We start from the raw sequence: 23,140 nt of genomic DNA, 5'->3' as shown, positions 1-23,140 counted from the left end.
CATTACGACTGTTTTGCATGCAGTAGTTCTAAGTTCGATCCTAGATGGAACTTTTTTTGACTCTATAAGTGTTATCTTTGTGCGTGATAATATATTCTTTAATTTAAGGTATACAACAAGGCCCAGTTATGCTCACAGCCAAAAATCTACAAGTGATGCGATCTATATTGACTTTGGCTCAAAAATACGGCTCAGTTCTTGAAGTGACATCTTGGAATGTTGTTTTAATAACGCTGCAGCATTTGTCGTGGATTCTTGGGATCAAGCCAATTGCTGGTGGTATTAAAGGACGTAATCCATTAGTTGACTCAAATAACGTTCTTACAACGGCAGTTATGGCGGATATACCTATTGTTTCTTCAATGATGGTTGATCTGTTCGAAACCAGTAATACATTGGATGATTTATCTCTTCGCCAAATGTTGGATGGGCTTTGTAAACTTTTGAATGAGTCAATGGAAGTGGCATACTCAAATTGGGTATTTTAGTTTAATTTTGATTAAACTTTATTGATTTAAGTTTTATCTATTTTAATTATTTTTTATTTAATTTTAATTAATTTTGATTAAATAAAATTCTAATTGTTTTTTAATAAAATTAACATTTATATTATGTTTTCATTATTTTAGTCATATTTTTTTAATTTTAATTGTAATCATTTATATATTTTTGTTTATATCTACTAAAAATGGTTATTATTATTTACGCTTATAGTAATTACTTATATTTTAATTTCCATAATTTAAAATCATTTTATAATACGATTAATTTCTAATTTGTTTACTCGAATAGTATTTTATTAATTTTGATTTTTTTTTAAATTTTGATTATTTTTTTAATTTAATATTATGTAATTTAATCTGGTGATTTATATTTTTGTCTCTTCATATACTAAAACCTAACAGAATAAAAATGCTGTATTATGTAGAAAGAAAAAAGTTTTACTTATTAAAATGACCTTAAAAGATCCTTTTCGCTTTTCAGGCAGGTTAACTTTCGCTCCATAAGTTATCAGAATTTACCTTCGACTGCATCACAAGATACAGAAAAATCAAACAGTTTTTTGTACCGAACTATAAGTAAAGAGAGCTCCTGTCAAAGAAAATTTGGTAGTATTTTTTGTATAAAAAAGTCTTTTCTGGATGATTTTAAATATGTAAAATTATTGATTTTTAAGTTACCCATTAGGGTAAGTAAAATTGTATATTTTTAGAAAAAGATGATACTTTTGAGGCTTCATTAATTTCTGTACAACATTGTATAGTATCGTACCTGCTATTAGGAGGTCATTTGGTCTTTCTATTGTTGATGGGTAGGAATATTGCCTGAGGCCTCGTAAGGTGTGATTTTACACCCAAAGTACGTAGCTTTTAGCCTTCTTTATTATGACAAATCTATTTGGACTAAGCATGTAATATGGGAGCTGTAAGGTGCCAGCTCAAAACGCTGCCAGCTCTCTTTTATTCCAAAATGCTTTAGTGGAGCATGGAAAATTACATTCATATGCCTATCTGCATGAAAACATGGAAATGGGATTTTCCCCAAGAACCTCTTTGAAAAAAAAAAAAAAACTGGTAACTGAGATCCTAAAATTAATTTTCGACTTTAAGACCCCTTTCTGCCTTATTCCCGAAAAACATTTTAATGCATAAGCTTTTTCTGGGATGATTATATCGTTTTTAAAAATATTTTCTCGCAATAATTCAACAAAAAACAGAGAAAAAAAGAAGTCCGTATTGAATTCCATTTTAGTATTTCTAATTAAAGAGACCTAAACTCTTAGATGTTGATAGAAACCTAAACTCCAAAAATGGGATTTTGATCGCAATATGTGTACCAAACGAAATTTTATTTTGAGTTGATTAAAAAAAATACAAAATTCTTTAATTTTAAATTTACCTATCACTATAAGGAAATTTACTTAACTTTAGGAAAAGGAACTAAACAGTTCTTTGACATTGGGGTTATCTTCATAAGAAAGTGAACCGTAATATTCGACTATTCTGATTAAGGTAAAACAGAGTTTTCAAGCTACATACAAGAAGCACGTAATTTCATTTCTTGGGAAGGATGATCAAGGATGTGCACTTTTTCCCTAGGGGTGATTGAATCTAACCAGTGGTCGTAGATTATCGGAGAAGGCTCTTGCCATTATTAGAGTCGTAGATTATTGGAAGTGCACTCTTTTTATCGGAGATTTAATTTCTTGCACCCTTTAAGTGAAAAGTGCCGATTTTTCTTATTTCACCCCACAAGATCAGAAATTTGATCGACCAAGTTTACAAGATGGCCGAATTAAAACCGTTGAATGACTCGTTATAAGGTAATTCATAGTTGTATCCCAGCTATTAGCATCTAGTCAATGGACCTTTGTGCTTATTGGGAGGGGGCACCAAAAATCTAAAAAAAACTTTTTTTTGCCCCGTAGTTTCAAACACTCCATGAGAGATGCTTCAAGGAACAGCGAGGGATTTAATTAAATATTGAAGCATTGTGGAACAATGTTGAACTGAAGTGTAAAGAACATGGTGTTTGATGGGATGACAGCCTCAGTCTGCAGTGCATCATAAACAGCGCGATAGGACTGCCCTGGGTAAGGATGAAAGCCTTGAATATACTGGGATGGAGGAAGAGCGTGTGCAGCTTTGTTGGCCTCGGGTGGCTTGGTGCTGCAGTGAGCTGTTAGTAGTTGTGGCAAATGAAGAGCGCTAATTTTTTTATGTATAGCCCAGGCAACTTCGTATGGAAGAACTGTCGTAGAAACTTCTGAAGGGGGCACATTCGAATGGAAATTGAGAGTTTTGGTGCTCTTGTCTTAGACTCAAGAGTGTTTGGAGAACAACCAGCCCCCACGTCCTCTTTAGCTTCCCGCCCCTCCTCAACCCCAGAAGACATCTTTTGACACAGATGTCTAAGAGATAAATGTCCAGAGAATTTTGAGGTAGCCATTTTCTTCGAAATAACCGGAAGGTTAAATAACTATGGCTCTGGGGATGATTTGACACCACAGAGCCCCTGGGACAATGGCTGATAATTATTTAGACTGACCATTGCTTACTTATAGGTTTAATCATATGGAAAAAGGAGCATGTTTGATGTTGGATGTCCAAAATGCCTAAGGATCTTAGAGTGAAACTTTCAGGGAATATTGTGGCGGTTGTTGTATGTCCAAACGACACTATGTTTGTCCTGGTTGTCAAAATGCGTATCTATAATATCACAGGAACGGCTAAGTTTATTAAGTTGAAACTTTCAGGAAAGATTGAAGGAGACGTTGAACTATATAAAAATTTTTTTGCATCCAGGTCGTCAAAAGGACGTATCAAAGGATCGTTGCTTTGTACTACTTGTTCAAATTTCTGCCTCAAGTTTTGAGAAAGGTGTTACTAGAGCACTTTGGAAAGATGATTATTAAAATAATAGATTGAAAATCGTGTATAATTTTTGGCCTTCTATATGGCTGACTCCATCTTGACCCCTATCATGTAACAACCTTCGATTATAGACGAGTATTGGTCCACCATTTTTCATTAGGAGAATTTTCCTGAGCAACATTTTGTTTTAACCACTAATTTGCTTAGATAATGTATTTCTAACGTATTTATTGAAAGTAGTTCTGATTTGTTGCTTAAAATATATAAACGCGAAGTATAGAGTTAACACAACCAGGTTTATTTCCAGTTGAATTTTCCTTGGTTCCGAAACTATAATTTATATGTCTTCATCTGATCTCGAGGACGCTCTGAAAACAATAAAGTTGAATTCTGCAGGAATTGACGGTTTTAGCCTTAAGGCATTTAAGGCTGTCGCCGCTTACCTTTTGCCTTGTCTTCCACACTTGGTGAACCTATCTATGGAAAAAGCTCAGTTCCCAGATGCTTTAAAACAAGCAAAATTATACCTTCACATAAAGGTGGTGAAAAAAAAGAAATGTCAAACTTGAGACCTATATCGATTCTGTCACTTTTCTCCAAATTATTTGAAAAGGTTGTTCATAAGAGACTATATTCCTACCTTAATTCTCTTGGGTTTTTATGTGACACGCAATTTGGATTCCGAAAATCTCATTCTACTAGTCTCATTCTACACCATCTTCTTGATGTTTTAAACTATATATTCGAGAGTGGCTCTACTCCTTTAACTATTTTTATTGATTTTAAGAAGGCTTTTGATGCTGTTGATTTTCAGCTGTTGTTAGATAGGATGTCACATTTAAGGATAAAAGGAAATTGGATTGATTGGTTTCATTCGTATTTGTATGGTAGATCAATGCGTGTAGTAGTGGGGGGTATTGTCAGTTCACCTCGTCCTGTACTATGTGGAGTACCACAAGGATCTGTGTTAGGTCCGCTTTTATATTTAATTTACGTTGACAAATTAGGGTTCTACATTCCTGATTCTGCCACAACATCCTTTGCAGATGATACAGCTATAACGATTGCTGGAAAGGCTTTGAGTGAGCTTGTTTCAAAAGCAAATAAAGTGCTACTTGACCTGCATATTTTTACTAGTCTTAGTTGCTTAGCAGTGAATGCGAGTAAAACTAATTACATGATTTTTAGTCGTGCTGGAGTTATTAATAATGTTTTCGGTTTAGTTAATTTTAATGGTACGGAGATTAAGCAGATATTTGATACAAGGTATCTTGGTTTTCAGATTGATTGTAATTTAAATTGGAAAAAACATAGTGAAATTTTATTGGTGAAAGTTGCGCGGGGCTTAGGGCTGATTCGTAGATTTAAACCATGTTTTTCCTGTCTCAGTTTTGAAATTTTATATAATTCACTTATTCATCCTTACATTGTAAACGGTTGTTCTGTGTGGGCTAGTAATTTTGTTGTAAATTTTAAACGGATACGAATTGTGCAGAATAAAGCGCTGCGCCTCCTCGGTGATTTTGAAAGTTGTGAACGTACAATGGATTGTTATCGCCATTCTAATATTTTAAATGTTGGGCAGTTGAGGGAGTATCAGACCGGTATTTTCGTGTATCAGTGTTTAAATTAGCACCTAATTATTTTTGTGATGTTTTATCATCGAATTCTGCGTACCATTCTTACGATACAAGGAATTCAATTGACCTAGTACCAGAGGGACGACACAGTGCTAGGTCTAGTTTTGTATTTAGGCATGTGGGTGTTTCGGTATAGAACAGTCTTCCGGAAAGCACTAGGATGTCTGAGAGTGTGTCCTTTTTTAAAATAGGTTAAAAAATTTTCTTAATGAATAAGGATGGGTGAGGGGGGGGGGCGGTAGTCTGTCTTCTATCTTGTTTAAGTATTGGTTCTCGGTTCCCATGAGGTTTATTTTTTATATATTTATATGTTTGCTTTTTTTTCCAATATATGTGTAGTAAGTGAGTAAAATATTGAGTCCCGCCACAAACAAATCTTTATAGATTTTCATGTGGTAGGTCTGTATGATATTGATTTTTTTGTGAATATTGGTCTTTAATAAAAATGAATTTTTCTCTCTCTCTCATCTCATGTCAGGTCAAGTCAAAATTTTAAACCTAATTGATCCCCCCCCCCCAACCAATTTAATATCCCATTAAAGTTTCAGCTGCGTCCCCTGTGCTGTTAATTTGTATCGTTATCCGTACTAAATATATATATATATATATATATATATATATATATATATATATATATATATATATATATATATATATATATATATATATATATATATATATATATATATATATATATATATATATATATATATATATATATATATATTCTAAATTTTTCGCTTTTATAACGTTAACAAATCCAAAATTGCTGATACTTACAGGAATGGAAATCATTATATATTAAGTATTCAGTCTACTATCATTAGCTCTTTTCAATAGTCTTGGTTATTATGGTCATTACTCTCTCATCTTGATACCCTCAATACATAAACACTCAATAAAAACGCTGCTGGACATTAAATTGTTTTTAGTGAAGCACAAATAGCTCTCCGGCCTTTAGATGGCATTAGCCCTATTCCTGTTTGAGATAATTATTGTTGATTTTAAGCTTGAATTGGTTATTCATCGTATTTTCTCTGCGTTTTGGGTACTATTAATCCATTGATAGTGATTTCTCCTCCTTTTAAGTTTGAAATTGTTGTTTGATTTTATTTATGCTCGTTTTTGGTCTTATATAACTCTTAACTTTTCTTTGAAATAGTTGTTCTTTTGAAAAAAAGTTTGAAGTTAATTTAAGAGAATTTACTTTTATTTAGAAAATTAAATAAACCTAAATGAATTCTTTTCTTCGAAGCATTGCTAAACAGAAGTGAAACATAATTGAAGAAATGTCGAACACGGAGATCCGCAGTCTCTTTTATATAAAGAATAATTTCATTTTAAAATTTGTACTTTGCTTTTAACAATCGTTTGCAAAACTTTTTTTTGTTTTATAAAAAAAGTTTTCTACCGTTGATTTATTGTTCACAAAATATAGATAATATTGATTTCTGAATTCTATTTTCGTTCAGTAAATCCAATGAATCCCACATTGAAGTCGAAACGTTCCATGGTCGTTGGAGATACTTCGATCACGTTGCGAAAAAATTTGATTTTGTTTTAAAATGTAGTAGCAAGGCACTGAAGGTATTAAACCGATTCGACTAGGTTCTGTTGGGAACCAGCAATTCTGTATTTCTAGTAGAAATAGAGATCGATAGGATGTAAAAGCAATTTTATATTTCTACTGAAATAGAGATTGATATGATGTAAAGGGACAGTATTTGCTTTTTCTCATTACCGGGATTCAGGAATCGATCTCGTCTTTTCTTACAGCAAACTATCATCTGTGTTACATAGAATTAGTATGTATTAGATTAGAATAGTGTCGACAGCTGTAATTCTTTAGTGCACAAAAAAATAAAATAAATAAAAATCAAGTGTCATGAAACCCCACCCAATGGGGCAGTGAATCTTATTTCCTAAGCTTGCTTATAACCTCTTGCGTTATTTAGGAGCCATCCTTCTTCGGCATTGCAAAGCTTTTGGAGATATCTCTGGTTAACCTGCATCGTCTCGAAATGCTTTGGAAGCAAGTGACCGACAATTTTCTTCAATTGGCATTCCATCCTTCGCTCAGGTTAAGAGAATGGGGTGTAGAGGCACTGACGTCATTGATTCGTGCTGCAATCCATGTTAAGTTTGAACCCCCGTTGAAACAGAATCAGGTAACTTGCTATTTTTTCAGTTGTTAGAAGGCGAAATTTAATCTATTTTTCGTTTGCTGGGTCCAGATGACTGTTTATAAATAAGTTACGTCAGATGACACAGGATTTAAACCATCTTTTTTTTATGTGTTACCAATTTCTGACAAGAAAATAAATGTTCAATTTTATTATAATTAAGCGAATTGATTAATTCATTATTAGAATAGACAGGGGGTAATTATAGGGCCAGATGGGGTTATTACAGGTAGAGGAAACATTACTGCACATTTAAAAGGGACTTGGAAAAATATTTAAAAAATAATCTACCTCATTCTAACAGTTCCTTTACTATGTTTGTTCGCCTTATTTGCTACTAAACTAGAGGAAAAGGATTACCTTGTAATAATCAATGGATAGCCTGCTTCTTTTGTTGGATACTTTTAAGGACAGCTCTTTACGCCTGCTGACGCAAAAGATCTTCCAGTTAACGATACAGCTCACTCCAATCGCTACAACCCCTCTTCATCGAAACAAGACTCTATTGCTCATCACAATCAGCCCATCTCCCCCTATGTATCCCTAACACTACGATCACAAGGGCTCCATTTCAATTTCCTTCATTGAAACCAGCACAACTGACTGTACTGACTTAGAACTGAGTACCAAAGACTATGTGAAAGACTGTGTACCAAATACTGTATAGGTGTTTAGTTAGACTATTGCAAGAGGTTAGGTCCTAACCTTAATTCTCATTTGTCAAAAACAATTAAATCAGCTACGTTTTTGCTAAAACCCTTGTCTGAACATAGTTCAGATGACTATCTTAATAATAATTTATTGTCCTTATGTGCGACCCTCGCTTGAATACACTTGGCCCGTTCGGCATTCATGTCTTACCAAACACCTCTAAAATCGAAAAATATTATAAGAAGAGCTATAAAACTCCTTATCACTTCTTCCTTTACTTCTGGTGAAGGTTGTCTAAAACAGCGTCATCTGACTTTCTTGGAAATAAGACGATACAAAGCAGTTAGACTTTGGATTGAAATACCTATAGGCCTTAACTGTCACATTCTTCCTCCATGCCAAGACAACTTAGGAACAGACAGTCCCAGCGTATGTCAAACAGCAAGCTGTAAGAAGAATGTAGTTCTATACCACTTTCTAGGGCTAAAATGAAGAAAGGTTGAGATGGCTAGGACACGTTTTTCGGAGGAAGGATGACTGATTGCCAAAGATTGTTATTTATTGGCTATCCATCTGGGGCAAAACAGAAAATCGTCCCCGAATAGAATAGGAAGAGGCCATAGGGGAGGTTTTGTAGGACATTAGAAGTTTCGTTGAAGGGGCTAAAGTGTAAGGCTTTGACTTGATTGGTGTGGAGGAGTAGCAGGCGGAGGTGTGTTGCCCTCAGGTGAGTTGGTGCAGCAGTGAGTCCTAGGGCTTTATTTTGGCAACAGAAACTCTGTGTAGGATTTATTTCGGCAAAAGAGACTCTATGTAGGATTTTATTTGCCATTTCAACTCTTTATTTTATCTTTTCACGTTTTGCGTATACATATATTATCGTGTTGGCCCTGAAATAGTACTCGCTACTTTGGATTTTTGGTTTTGCTATTTTTGTAGACCCTTGCATTATTTGATCCATTTTTTTCTTTAGTTGATTTGCTCATGTTAGCCTAAAACTATTGCAGTGAATAAATATGTTTTTGATTGATTCTTTTTTTCATTCTGATGGGAGCTTAAAGCAATTGGAGAATAATCTTTTATATTCCAAATTTTCAGTTTTTTCACAATGGCTCGAAAATAGAATGATTGATTTGCATTTGCTTAAGCAGGTGATCAGTAAATAATCAGTAATAATTATTTAAGTTGCTAGGGTAACGCGAAGTGTTGCAACTACCTTTGGTTGCCATTGATTAAATGCCGTAGTAGCCAACCTCTCAAACCCTAAAATGGTATTTCCTAAGAAGCATAGTATGTCTTCTAAAAATTAAATAAAATAAAAATCAATAAATAATCACATGGTTCTTAACGATAATTTAAAAATACGCTTTTTTCTAACCCTCTGTCAAAAGCCATATGTTTATCTGCATTTGCATGTATTTGTTTTGTCTGCCTTTTACTAGTTTTCAAGAAAATCGTAAAATAGTTAGGTTTATTTCTGTTTAGAAAACAAAAAATTAAGGAAGATATAGAATTACGCCAGTAAGTGTTCGGAAATCTTTTTCTTTCCTATCTTTTTCACTACGTGTTCTGCTGGATGTAGATATTAGTTCTGTAATTATAGTGTATCCGCACTTGGTTTTGGCCGCGGAAAATTGGTAAAATCTGTTTAAGCCTTGTAAATGTCATTTTACATATAAGAAATTATAGTATATTGAGAAATTCTGACTGTGCTATTGAACTCGCCGTATCGACATTAGCGGAGTCCCATCCCTCGAAATCAAATTTTTACGTAGATTCTAAGTTTTGGCAGATAGAGAAAAATCCCTGAAAAAACAAAGTCCAAATCCTGCTAGCCCACGAGCAGTAAATTTCAAAGTCTAAAATTTCATGATTAACGTTTACGGGGCTGTGGGTAACCTACCAGATTTAAAGTAAATTTGGACGATTTATTACGGAAGGTAGGCGGGTTCAGAAGGGATGGACGCCTTTGAAAATCTAACTGCTCTGCCCCTTTCACTTAAGATTACTTGCCCCTCAAGCTCGAAGCAGATTGGAGGTCTAGAAGGGAAATACGCTACTGAATATCATCTTGCTTCACACTGGCCCAGGGTAAATGTCCATAATTTTCAAGGTGCTCAGAAAAAAAATGTGTGTCAATATTTCTGTTGAAAACTTGCTACCATGTAAGACGAAACATGCCTTCCGCTATGCTGAAAAGTCAGCATTGGAAAAGCCAAGAAGTGGCACTAATGGGTCTTGTATGACCCATTAGTGCCACTTTTGCCTTGTATGTGTTCTATCAATACCTTTTATGTAGTGCCACAATTGCCTTGTATGTGTTCTATCAATATGTATTGATCTGCTAAGAAAATAAATTGTTTGGGAGAAGGCAGGGGGTATTGTTGGCCCACCTTGTTCTTCTAATAATACTAATTGAGAATCGTCGCATGATTTCGATTCATCAAACAAGGCACAGCATGCTTACTGGTGAGGTATCCTGCCCGCTTGATGTAATTGATCATTCAACTCTAGCGGTTATACGAGAGCACATACGAACTTGAGTTTCAAAACACATTATTTCTGTATATGTTTGAAAATTGTTTAAGGATTACGTTTGGTGAACACGAAATTAAATGACCATATATTCCAGGACTAGATATCTTTCTCTAATGGGCTTGTATCCTTCCAGAAAATTCAGGCCCTTCTTCTTGGCCCACTAGTCGATTTATCAACAACAACTTATAGTGATGTACGACAAAGGCAGTTAGACTGTGTACTTGGCGTGTTGCATGCTCGTGGTGAATCTCTTACTGAAGGATGGCCTCTTGTACTTGAAATTGTTGGGGCAGTTACCCCTAGTCAAAGGTATTTATTCTCCTTAGTTTTATACCATCGCTGCCTCCCGAGGATCGCTTTCATGAAAGTGACATTTTCTGATACTTGTAATTTGAGTTTTAGATATATGGTTCAGATTTTATGTGGGTAGGGGGGGGGTTAAGTTTGGTTTTAATGAGCGTGTGAGAATTGAAAAGCAGATTTATATGTATGCAGAATCACGCGTGGACCCAGAAACCTATCCCTTGATGGGTATTCTTTTGATGGTGCAATCAAGTAAATACTTTCATCGAGCTCATTTAGCAGGGCATTCGTAAAAGGGACACAAACGTTCAGTTAAAACTAGCTGCTATTGTAGCTAGTTTAGTTAAACTAGCTACATTTCTGACAAAAAAACGTCTCTTTTTCAACAACTGAAACTGGGCGGACATTTTTTAGCCAGTTGTTTTTGGTTGTGTGGCAACCCTGGTTTACGCTATTTAACATTTATCTCTTTATTCAAGCCAATTCTTTCATCGTTTTTGAGGACACATTTGACGTGTTCGCAATTAGAGATCAAAATTTATTTTTAAATAAATGGCTCTGTGAACAATTAGTATAAAGTAAAATTTTGAAAAAGCTAGTTTTTTTTTAGCTTATTTCCTATTAAAAAAAGAAATATCTTTTATAAGATTTAGATTTCCTGAGATCCTACTCGAGCGCTGACTATCCCTCTTCCAGAGCTTAAATATGATAAATATCACAAGTTACTGAAAGGCTCTAGAACCGTGATTCTCAACGTGAGGCATGTCAGTATTTAGGTGGGTCATGGACAGGACGTGAAACCTTAATTTGACTATGCTCAAGAGCCTATACGTTAATTTTGTTAATCGTTAATCGTACTGAAAGGCTCTAGAACCGTGTTTCGCAACGTGGGGAATGGCAGTATTTGGTGGGTCATGGACAGGACGTGAAACCTTTGGCTGACTATACTTAAGAACCTTATTTTTGAAAAAAATATTTTTCACGTGAAAGATGTCACATTAAACTGTATTTACAGAGCAAAATCGGTATATGATAGTATTTCAATGACGTTATACATTGGATGAAAGGTGTTGCATTCGGTCAGTATTTCTTCATTAGATACAAAGTTAAGAAGAATTCTGAATAAAGGAATTAAATATCACAAGGGAGTCATCAAGATTTTAGAAATGTCTAGGTGGGGTATGGCCCAAAATCTGTTGGGAACCACTGCTCTAAAACCAGATGCTTACAAGGCTAATCACTACTTGTGTAAAGAGTGAATAAAAGCACATTGACGTTTCATTATTTCATGAAGCAATGGTGTCTGAAGAATATTGTCTGTTGCATAGACTAATTACTCATTCAGCTAGTCATTGTATGATTCTTAAGACGGTTACTCGTCATAGAATAGCAACACTCACATAGAAACACAGAAAACACACATTAGACGGAGAAATCTTAGCAAACAAGAAAGAAAGAAGGAGAATCTGAAATGTATTGAAAAGAAGTGGCAGCTGATAGGAAAAAAGAGCAAAGAAAATATGAAACCCTGTTGGAAATTATTTTGATTGCTATACTTTTAGGGACGTGGCCAGTAAGTGCATATTAAAGATTCTTTCTTGTTAAATCTGTCTGATTTTGTACGATACTTCCAAGTCTAAATTCATTTTTCAGTTTGATGTGTTTGAGTTATTATTTCAATCCATATAAAATTATATCTGAATTATTAATAAGTAATATAACATGACTTCAAAAAAAATAAAATCAGAATTTTATGGATAGAGTAAATTAGTTTATATCTACAAGATATTTTATCTATGTCTATTGATAGTATTGGTGGGAAAGGTTTTGCTTTCTTCTATTAAAATAAATAAATTAATGAATAATTTTCAAGAACAAATTGTTTTGATATCCCAAGTTTTGAAATTTCCACCATCTTCGGTTTTGGTGCCGTGTCTTCTTTTTAAATATAATTTTTGGTTCGGACAAAAACAAGAAGTAAAAAATAATTGAATTGTTGGTATGTTTTAACTAAGCTGAACTTTTTATGCTAAACTCTAAGAGTATAGTCAGATTCATTTTTATATCCAGTGTGTTTTGGAATATTAAAGTTCTTTTTCTGTTTTATTTTTCTCTTAAATAATGATGAATCAATAGGTGATTTTCAAAAACAGGTTGTTTTGGTTTCTCAAGTTTTGGCCCTTTTTATTACCTTTGGTTTTTTGTAGTAATTTTTTTTTGTGAAATTGAATTGTTGGTTTTGACAAAAAAAAGAAGTAAAAAACAACTAAATTGTTAGGAGGTTTTAACTAATGTGAACTTTTTATGATAAATTCAAAAGTATAGTCAGTTCATTTTTATATCCAGTGTTTAGAAGAAAAGATTTTTGTTTGTTAAATAATAATAAATCAATTGGTGATTTTTCGAAAACACATTGCTTTGATTTTCCGAGTTTTGAAACTTTTTATCACCCACAATTTTGCGCAGTAATCCTTTTTATGAATTTTCGTTGTTGAAATAAAAAATAATTGAATTGTTAGGAGATTTTAACTAATCTGAAGTTTTTAGCTATATTATTTTTATATCTACTGTTAAATAAAATAGTTTTTCTTTTCTTAAGCACAGAATAAAAAAAAGAATAATTTACATAAATAGTTAGTACTAGAGAAAATATGATGACGGAAAATAACAAATATAGTTCCATGTTGTTCAATATAAGATAAAAGGAAAGAAACGAGAAGTGTTATATGTCATACAAGGCTATGTCCCTGTAAAATACCTGGCTCAGTGGCGAATTTCTTTGTTATTCAATCTATAGGTATTATCTGGTGATGGAGTATGGAATAGGTTGCTATTACCATTGTCCGATTCTAAAGCAAAACAATATTTGGTTATATATGAAAGGGCGTACGTTTATATGTCGAGGCCCTAAATCCGATCTTCAGAAGGACTTCACTGTCCACCGAGAGTTTAAATCCTGGTGGTAATTTCTTAGTCAAGATCATTGAACCCGGTTTTGTTCTAAACTTTTGTCTAGCTTCCATCAGCTTTGATTCTTTTTCTAATTTTTTATTTTATTTCTTTACTACTATTTTGTTATTATTGTTCTAGTGAATCTCTTGTTCGGGCAGCCTTTCAGTGTATGCAGCTTATCGTCACAGATTTTCTTCCCATCATTCCGATTCGATGCCTGCCACTTATTGTAGAAACAGTTGGACGCTTTGGATCCCAAACTCAGGAACTAAACGTTTCGTTGACCTCGATTGGAATGCTTGTGAGTCATCTTTACCTTAGTCTTATGCTCATAGTTCATGTTTATGTATATTTGCATCTTATGTTTTTTATGTTTGCTCAAATTCCTTCTATATTTCGTGTTTCATCAGAATTAAAAAAGTTTCTCTTCAGTGATGTTAAATTAAATCTATTGAACATATATAGAAGCTGCACGGTTTATGGAATAAGAATAAAATACGTTCATTTGCTCCGATTACTATTGCTGCTACTGATAAACCTTAATTAACCTCTGTATAAGAAAGGCGATAAGAGTGAGTGTCGTATTTGTCGAGGCATTAGTCTGGTCTCTTAAGATAGCAAATTACTTAGTAATATGATAACTTTTTAGACTGAGAGATGCTGTAGACAAAGTTTTAAGAGAAGAACAAAGAGCGGTTTTAGAAAAGGTAGAAGATGTGTCGATCAAATTTTCACTCTTAGGTTAATAATTGAAAATTCCTCAGTTTTATAGATTATGAGCAAGCTTTCGATTCTGTTGATAGAAGAGCTTAAGCAAAGGACTTTTTCTTGTATGGTATACAAAAAATGTCATAGTAATGGCTAATTTTATTAAGCTGAAAATCCGAGGACTTGGTGAGAGGGACGTTCTACTGCCTAAAAGGCAATATGTTAATACTACTGCTGCTAGTAGTACTACCGCTATTTGATACTATATCTAGTGATATCAAAACTACTACTGTGACTACTATTTCAACTATGCCTAAGGGTATGAAGGTGAAAATTTCAAGAAATTTTGAGGGGGAATATGAACTGAATCACAATACGCCGTCTGTATACAGATTGTCTAAAGGGTGTAACAGAAATATCTGAGGAACAGTTTGGTGTATGAAGTTGAAACTAACAGGGCTTTTTGTGAAGGATGTTGAACAAAAAAAATATATATTTGCATCATAATGCTACTGCTTCTACTCATACTACTGCTACTGTTATTATTATTACTACTTCTGCCACTAAAGATTAGACTACTACAATTAATTCTACTGCTACTACTACTGCTATTAAAACTAAGGATATTAGCGTGAAAATTTTGGGATATATAGAAAGTGTATGGAATTAATTTGAAACACACGGTGCACACACAGGTTGTCAAGCGGACGCATCAGAAATGCTTCAGGAACGGTTTATGATATGTATTAAGCTGAAACTTTAAGCGTTCGTTGAAGGGGATTTTGGAGAAACCAAAGGGGATATGCCCATGCTGCTACTAATGCTGCTACAACTATTGCTATTGCACAAGCTAAGGGTATTCAGGTGAAGCTTTTAAGGAATATTTAGGCGGATGTTGAACTAAGTCAAAACGAACTATGAGCATGTAGACTTTCAAGAAGGTGGCAAAGCAATATCTGAAGAACAACTTTTATTATTAAGTTAGACCTTTAAGGGTAAGTTGTGTTGGATTTTGAACTAGCCAGAAGGCACTATGTCTGTACTCTTAATTCTATTATTACAGTTACTGTAACTAATGACGCTAAGTGTATTTAGGTGAAACTTTTAGGGAAAGTTTAGGAGGAGTTTCAATTAAATGAAAAAACTGTACGCATGCAGGTTTTCAAAAGGGCATATATGTAATACCATAGGCTTTTCTCTCTAAAGAAAAAAGTAAAATGAAATACAAGACAAACAAAGACTATGGGAGCAATTAATGGTACACCCCAACCTCCCTAATGTGCAAATATAATAGGAAAAGTTATATATTTGTCAATCCATTATGCACCCTGTAACTGGTTTTTCCAGTTTATGTTTCGTCATAGTTGAATCAAATTACAGGTATATAGGTTGAAACAACTGACACCGGGATGCCACCGTTGATAATTTTTCACCAAATTTGGTGACTTTTAACTCTCTTGGTGATTTTTCTTAACCTGGTGATTTTTGGTAATTTTCTTCTTTACTTTGGCGATTTTTGGTGATTCGATTTGGCGAGGAAGCTGTTTGAAATCTCAAAGCGTTATTTTTATATTTCTATATAATTGACATACTAGCCATTAGTCTGTAGGGACCATTGGCCATACATAAAGTTGGATTTTTTTTTTTTATATTTAAATTTCTTTGCGCTGAGGAATGTTTGGCAGAGGTCCTTGCCAAAATATGTTTTTTTTTTTTGTTTCCTTTGTACTGGCTGAAAATTTTCCTCGTCTTGGTTTCTCAATTATTCGTTGAAATTAAATGTAAAAAGAAGCAGTTTTTTTTCAATACGTTAAAATTTAAAACGACAGGATCCCAATTAGAAATATGGTACTTTTATTGGGAAATTGTAATGCATAGGTTGAAAGAAATTGGTATAGACGTTATCCTAGCCTAGATAAATTTGTAAACTGGCAGGATCGATACTAGATGGACTATGCCTTAAAGAGCACAGCAAAGGTAATGGGAGAAAACGGAATCAGATGGGGAAGTCAAACTCTCCTAGACTTAGATTATGCTGATAATTTAAGTAATCTAGATGAAAGCGTAACAAAATAGACGAACTTTAAGACGTTTTGCGAGTTTAGGGTGCAACAATAGGTATTGAAAATTAACGTTGAGAAGACTAAGAAGCTAAGATTGGGAATAGGAGAAGGTGAAGAGGTGATGCTGGGTAACGAGAAGGTTGATCAAGTGGAGGGCTTCATTTACCAAAGTAGTATTATTGGTAAAAACGGTAGGTGCCGTGAAGATGTTCAAAACTACAGTGATGGCAGTTCTCACGTATGGTTCTGAAGCTTCGGTGCTCTGGAAAATGGTGGAGAATTTTCTAGATGTTTTCCAGAGATTGCTTACGGACCGTTTTGGGTACCTGACTGACTGACCGTCTCTCAAATAATAACCTGTGCACAAATGTGTGTCGATCATGGTTTTTAGGTGTATAATAAGAGAAATGTTGAGATGGCTAGGACACGTTCTTTGAACGGACGATGACAGATTCCTTAAGATCGTCCTTGTTGATGAACCGACTAGGACCAAACGAAAAGTAGGTCAACCCTTAACGGGGTGGGAGGATTTCGTAAATAAAGATTTAAGGGAAATGAGGACCTCTTGGGATGGTGTAAAGAGGGAGGCTATGAACAGGTTTGGTTTGATGAGGAGCGTACGTAGTTGTGTTTGCCTCAGGCCGCTTGGTGCTGCTGCGAGTTGATAGTAGTAGTTGTAGTAATCTGTATTAATTCAATTAAATTCAAATTAATTTATTAAATACTACAATAAATACATAAATACACTTAAGCGCTAGAGGTCCCAAGAAACATAGCTTGTAGAGGACCTCGTATCAATCACAAAATCCACACAAAACAAATCAGGGAAGGAACGAGTGAAACTTAAATTGAATATGTAAATCACACTAGAAACGAACAAAAATCATTACAAACAAGAGTTTGGGTATCGCCTCCTTCTTTCAATGTAAAAGTCTAAAACCTACTGCGTCCCACCTCAAAAGGTGGGCGTGAGAGGGGGGTTAGTTGCCTTCCAATCACTTTTGACTATTAAAAAGGGCAGTAGCCCTTTGAATTTCCAATCGAATGAGTCCTTTTTGAAGTTTCTACGACAAAGCTTTCTATAAAAATCTTATATGCCCTCAAGGCATAACTTACAACCTGTGAGGGGAGTGTCCTCCTCAAAAACATAATTTATATCTGGAAATCAACTACGTAGAACAAAATGGCTGTCTCAAAGTTTTAATTGGATGCGTTTGGGGAAATGGTGGGCGTGGAAGGAGTGTTAGTTGGTTTCCAAATACTTTGACCCTGAAAAAGGGCACTGGAACTCTTGATTTCCAATTCAATGAACCCCCTTTGAAGTTTGTATGACGACCCCTTCCATATGAAGTGCCTCTGGGGGAAAAACAATAAAATAAAATAAATTGGAGCCGTATGGCCTTTACTATACTATACGTTGTAATGTTGCCTCTGATAGTGTTTGTTGCTGGGAAGGATACAGACATTTTTGCGTGGTAGTTCTCTTAAAGGGGGATAAGGCTGATGATTTGAGCCGATATAGCCTGAAATTCTTTATACCCTAGACCTGGGATTCCCAGCGTGGATTACATGCCCCACTGGCGGGCATGGCAATGTTTCGGTGAGTCATGGGCAGGACGTGCACCCTCCGACTCGCTATACATGTGAATAAGTTTATTATTCCATATTCACAAATAAATAAATTAAACAACACTTTCACGCTGGAGAAGACCGATCAGGTTTTGTGGTATCGCGAAATTCCAGATAACTTCTTACCTGTTAATTCAACTATTTATTCAAACCTCAACTATTTAATTAAAACTATTATAAATTAACTATAACCTTCAGGTGGACGGACAGAATTACCCAGTATCACAATACCCAGTACCACATTCCCTTTACTGTGCCCAGTACCTATCAATGACCGACGCGGATCTACAAGAAGCAGTCACTCTTGCACAAGACCGTTCTAATATATCTGCACTCTTCAGCACTCTTCAATACTCAACTCCCCTCCCCTCCCCACCCTCCCAACATACCTTGTATAAAAGGTGTTGTATTCAGACAATATTTCTCATTTGTATAAAATATGCATAGAGGACAACGCTGTCTTAATATCTATTTTTCTAACATAGCAATCATATTGCGATCGTTTTTATCCGCGGGAATAATTTTGGCTAGTCGTAAGATAAGTTTTTTGAGGCTAAAACCAATTAAGAATTATCTCCAGGAAAGTATGCGCCATCTTAGGTCGACAATCCTCGCTTTACTGTCTACAGAAAACGAAATTACCGATGAAATCGACTTCAAGGTTACTATAAAAGAATTTCCCTCCCTAAAAGCTAGGAAAGTGAAGTTATAGACCATTAGCCTTTAGACCAACACTATATGTCTTTATGTCTATATGTCTTTTATGCTCGCTTCGGGTGAATGTACTGAAAATTTGAAATAAGAAAATTTAAAATGACAAGAGGGCATCACAAGGGCGGATCCAGGATTTTTTTTCGGGGGGGGGGGTTACTAATTTTCGACTTATTTTCGACTCGGTCAAAAATTTCGGGGGGGGGGGTTTCAAACCGGGTAACCCCCCCCCCCCTGGATACGGCCTTGGGGCACCAGGATTTTAGAAATGCTTAGGTGGGGCATGGCCATTTTGGTTGGGAACCACTTCTCAAGACAGAAATAATTGGATTTCCGTAGTATATACTAATGTTGATTAATTTCGTGTTAGAAAGGTATAGCCTTAAAATTTCCTCGTTTTGATCCAAGGGTTGCTTTTGGCCCACGTGTCTCACCAGAAGGTTGAAACTTTCACTAAATACAGAGATGGAGGGGCATGTATATTTTTTATTTATATATTTATATACAAATATTTTTGTATTATTTTTATAAGTTTATATTATTTTTATAATATGTAATATAAGAATTTATGTGAGCTCAGAAATATTGCATGAAATCGAACATACATTTCTGAGTAATATACTTGAAATATAAAGATAACGTTAAAACCACCCAATAAGGAAAATCTTGATTTTTTTTAGGCTTCATAAATAACGTTTTTTTATTGTTTCTAAGCTCTTAACAACGTTTTTTTTTACTTAAATGTCAACAAAAATTGGAACTACTTGCTCAGAAAGTTTAAATGGAATACAAATTTCTCTTCCAAAAAATTCATACAAATGCTACTTTTTTGAAATTTTGTCAGAAGAAGAGTAAATGGAATACGCAGCTGTTGCTGACAAACCCTGCCTCCGCACAAATTCATTGTTGAGTTAAGAAGTGACCTTCGCTAATGTCAAAATGGTGAGCCCTAGGGCATCCTCAGCATTTTTCTAACGGCCACAGCTTCATAAATACGGTCTAGTATTTACAAGGGTAGAGACAGACATCCCAGTCTTCGACAGCCAAGACCTAGTTCACACACGTAGCGCCAGCACAAAACGAAACGGCACTGACTGAAGGAAAATAGACCTTGGAAAACATGTCGACGAAATTATTTGTGTTTCTCCCGTTCTAAAAATGAAGAAAATTATTCTTGAACTTTGTGAAATGTGATACTAGGATTCGGTATAAGGTAGCCGAACAGCTCATATATTCATAGTGAGGATTCAGAGAGGGTGCCAACTATCATAAATCACGCATACTAAGTGGCACGTGGCCAAAGTGTCCCATGTATGGTGGAACTGTTTGGAACGCATGATCCTCTGAGCTTACACCAGGTGGCTGAAAAGGGCCTCCCCCCCGGATTATTCCCTACACTTATTAAACCTAGATGAAAGTACGTGTTCGTATATTCGTGGTTCATATTTCTCCTTTGTTCAGTGATTGTTTTTGCATTATTTCCACGTCTATTTCTGTTTTTGGCTGAATCATAGTCTTGTAAATGATTAGTTAGCAGCCTTCTCCATATTTGGAAATCAGTAATTCACATATCCGAGAAAGCATCCATTTAGGGCAACCATATTATTCTCTAGACCTTGAGATATTATAGTACTCGATAGTGAGTTTTTGGAATAGCTAGAGGCTCTTCGTTTACCCGATAGTTCTAAATTTGACATTGTTAATTTAGCCTCAACTATTGTGCTACTAATTTAGTTGGTTTATTCGGGACAGCACTTTAAATACTTTTGGAGATAGAACCACGTCTAGAATTTTTAAGAGGGGCCATGATTTATTCTTGCAGAAGGTTTTGGTACTCCTGTATTAAACGCACTCTTTTGTATACTGCAATGGAAACCAGTGACAAAAAAACTGGTTTTGACGAGTTAATTTAAGACACGGCTATAGTGTAATACAATGTAGAGCGTGATTTTCATTACGTATACGGTCTTTAAACTGTTGTTTTTTGGAGTTTAGGGAGGGGGGACAGGTACCTAGGTTAGGTCAGGTTACGTAATAATATATACTCTGTTTACCCCCCCCCCTAATGTGCAAATATATAACCCAAATTTGTTTCTAAACTTTTATATATTCATCCTATTTTATTCTATTTCATTAGCATTAACCAAACTAATGTATATCATGAGTTGTAGCATTAGCTGCAACTTGGTAAGCCTTAGTTCACACTGACGCAATTTTTTCAACGTTATGCGGCTCACGGAAAACGCATGAAAGAAAATCGCAAAAATGTTCTCAAAGAAACGGTTCATTGCAGATGTTGAAATGTGTTAACTATTATTATGTATTGGGTACTTATCGGTTAGCCAGAACACAATCGAGAATTTGGACCTGTAAAATCAGACAATAACAGGTTTATTGCTGTTTGTATCCTATCTATCTCCCAAACGTCTCAGTTGTTTCAACCTCGTACCTGTAGATCCAAATTCTCGAGTGTGTACTGGCTAACAGATAAATACCATTTATTTAAATAGAAATAGGCATTGGAATAGGCTAAATGTAGCTCTAGAAGCCTAGTACTGTATTACCTTTGGTTCCCAGTAATGAGATTTTTTTAACGCTAAACGGCTGACGCCTAGCGGATGCATGTCAATCACAAAAATGTTCACATAGGAACGGTTCACTATAGCCGTTGAAGCGCAAAAAAATATTATGAAATATTTAAAAAGTGTATGTATAGGAATAGCTTAAATGAAGTTCTAGTACCAAGTAAAATATTCAAGAGTGTAATTTGCTATGGAGCAGGGGGAGGTGCAACAGCTCCCTCCAGACCCCAGTTTGCCCCCCCCCCACTCCAGCTGAAATTTAGTTTCTTCAAAAATCTTTTCAAAACTTACAGAAGTCTGCGTAATTCAAGCATCCAGAGAAACGGGTCAGTTTTCTCTAGTATATCTTTAGCTTTATGGTGCTATATGGCTTATTTTTCACTGTCATTTCCATTTGATTTGGGAAAATTGGCCTCAACTTTGCCTCCTCTTCCAGGAGTTTGGCAAAATTACGCTACTACCCCGTATTAGCCTAGGTTAGCTATGCCTAATGAAAATTATAACTTATCTTCTATGCTCATTCCCTTGGATATCCCCCCAGGCCTCGCGTATTAAAATCTTGTATTAAAAGGACATGGTCCTCATGTTGTTTGTCAAATATTAATGGAGAACTTCTGATAGACGTGTTTAGTTTCTTAGTTACTGGCAATTTATGGTTCTATAGAGCTTTCAATTCAAAAATAACGGATGCGATGTTCAACGGCTCAGTAGAAATATTTAACACAGCCGTTGAACGGTTGTGATGCAAAAACTTGTTGCAAAAAATGGAGGAAGTTTGACGGATCACGCAAAAAACGGCCGTTATTGCGTGAAATCGCATCAATAGAAACCCAGGATTAGGCTAGACTGGGCCTAGCTGTGCCTAATATTTTCATTTCCCTTGAAATTTCCTCTCAGGCCTTGAGGATTAAGTGTTTCTTTGAATGGTCCTCATTTCCTTTGTCATATTTTAATGTTGGACATCTGATAAATATGAATCGTTTTATAGTTATTTGCTTTGTATGGTTCTAAAAAGCTTTCAATTCAAAATAACGGATGTGTTTTTTTTAACAGCTCAGTAGAAATAATTCAACGCAGCCATTAAAACGTTATGAGGCATAAATCCACTGCAAAGAAACGGATGAAATTTGAAGAACCATGCAAAAATGGCCGTTTTTGACGCAAAAATGCATTAGTGCGAATCAAGCAATTACAGCCTATAGCAATAAAAAATTTTCAAATGTGTTTTGAAATAACAGTAGCGAGAAAATTGTTTCATTGAAAGATGTTTCAGTAACGATAACTGTTATACAGATTTATCGGTACTGTTGTATTAGCTGGAACCCACGCGGTATATTATATAGGGAAGATGCTTAAGAAACTAGTCAAACGGGTTTCTTTCAACAGAGGATTGGATTGCGAACCGTGGTTTGTCATTGCATTTATTGCGTGTTGGGTTAGGTTACGTATTTAATATATGCTATGCTTTACCTCCACCCCCTAATATCCAAATATATAGCCAAAATTTGTTTCTAAACTGTTATATTTTCATTCTATCTTGTTTTATTTCATTAGCATTAACCAAACTTCACTTCTTGCGTGGGTTCCAGCTAATGCAACAGTGCCGATTTATCTTAATAGTAGAAGTCCATTGCGAAAACAAATTTCAAGATTTTTGAGAAATAACTTGTAAAATAGGGCGGATCAAAATGAAAAGTTTGTCATTGGAATTACTGTTGTTTGCCAATTACCATTGGAATTTGTCGTTGGATCGCTAGAGGTTTTTGGTTTTTTTTCACAAAAATTCTTAAACCCGAACACGAAACT

General features: G+C 35.0%; 1 protein-coding gene across 1 annotated transcript in view; it reads left to right on the top strand.

The window, feature by feature from the left end:
- LOC148953920 (protein MON2 homolog) overlaps positions 1-23,140 on the top strand; it is a 118,283-nt gene that overhangs the window by 79,076 nt on the left and 16,067 nt on the right. Inside the window, exons 11-14 of the mRNA XM_089086022.1 lie at positions 109-479; positions 6,970-7,182; positions 10,520-10,695; positions 13,780-13,942. Coding sequence (XP_088942148.1) covers positions 109-479; positions 6,970-7,182; positions 10,520-10,695; positions 13,780-13,942 — 923 coding nt within the window. The remainder of the gene's footprint in view (positions 1-108; positions 480-6,969; positions 7,183-10,519; positions 10,696-13,779; positions 13,943-23,140) is intronic.

This window comes from Artemia sp. Qi Xiang Cuo, chromosome 3 (genome assembly GCF_049724085.1).
Source record: "Artemia sp. Qi Xiang Cuo chromosome 3, ASM4972408v1, whole genome shotgun sequence".
Taxonomy (NCBI): domain Eukaryota; kingdom Metazoa; phylum Arthropoda; class Branchiopoda; order Anostraca; family Artemiidae; genus Artemia; species Artemia sp. Qi Xiang Cuo.
The sequence above is the reverse complement of the archived record's forward strand: the minus strand, read 5'-3'. Positions and strand labels throughout refer to the sequence as shown.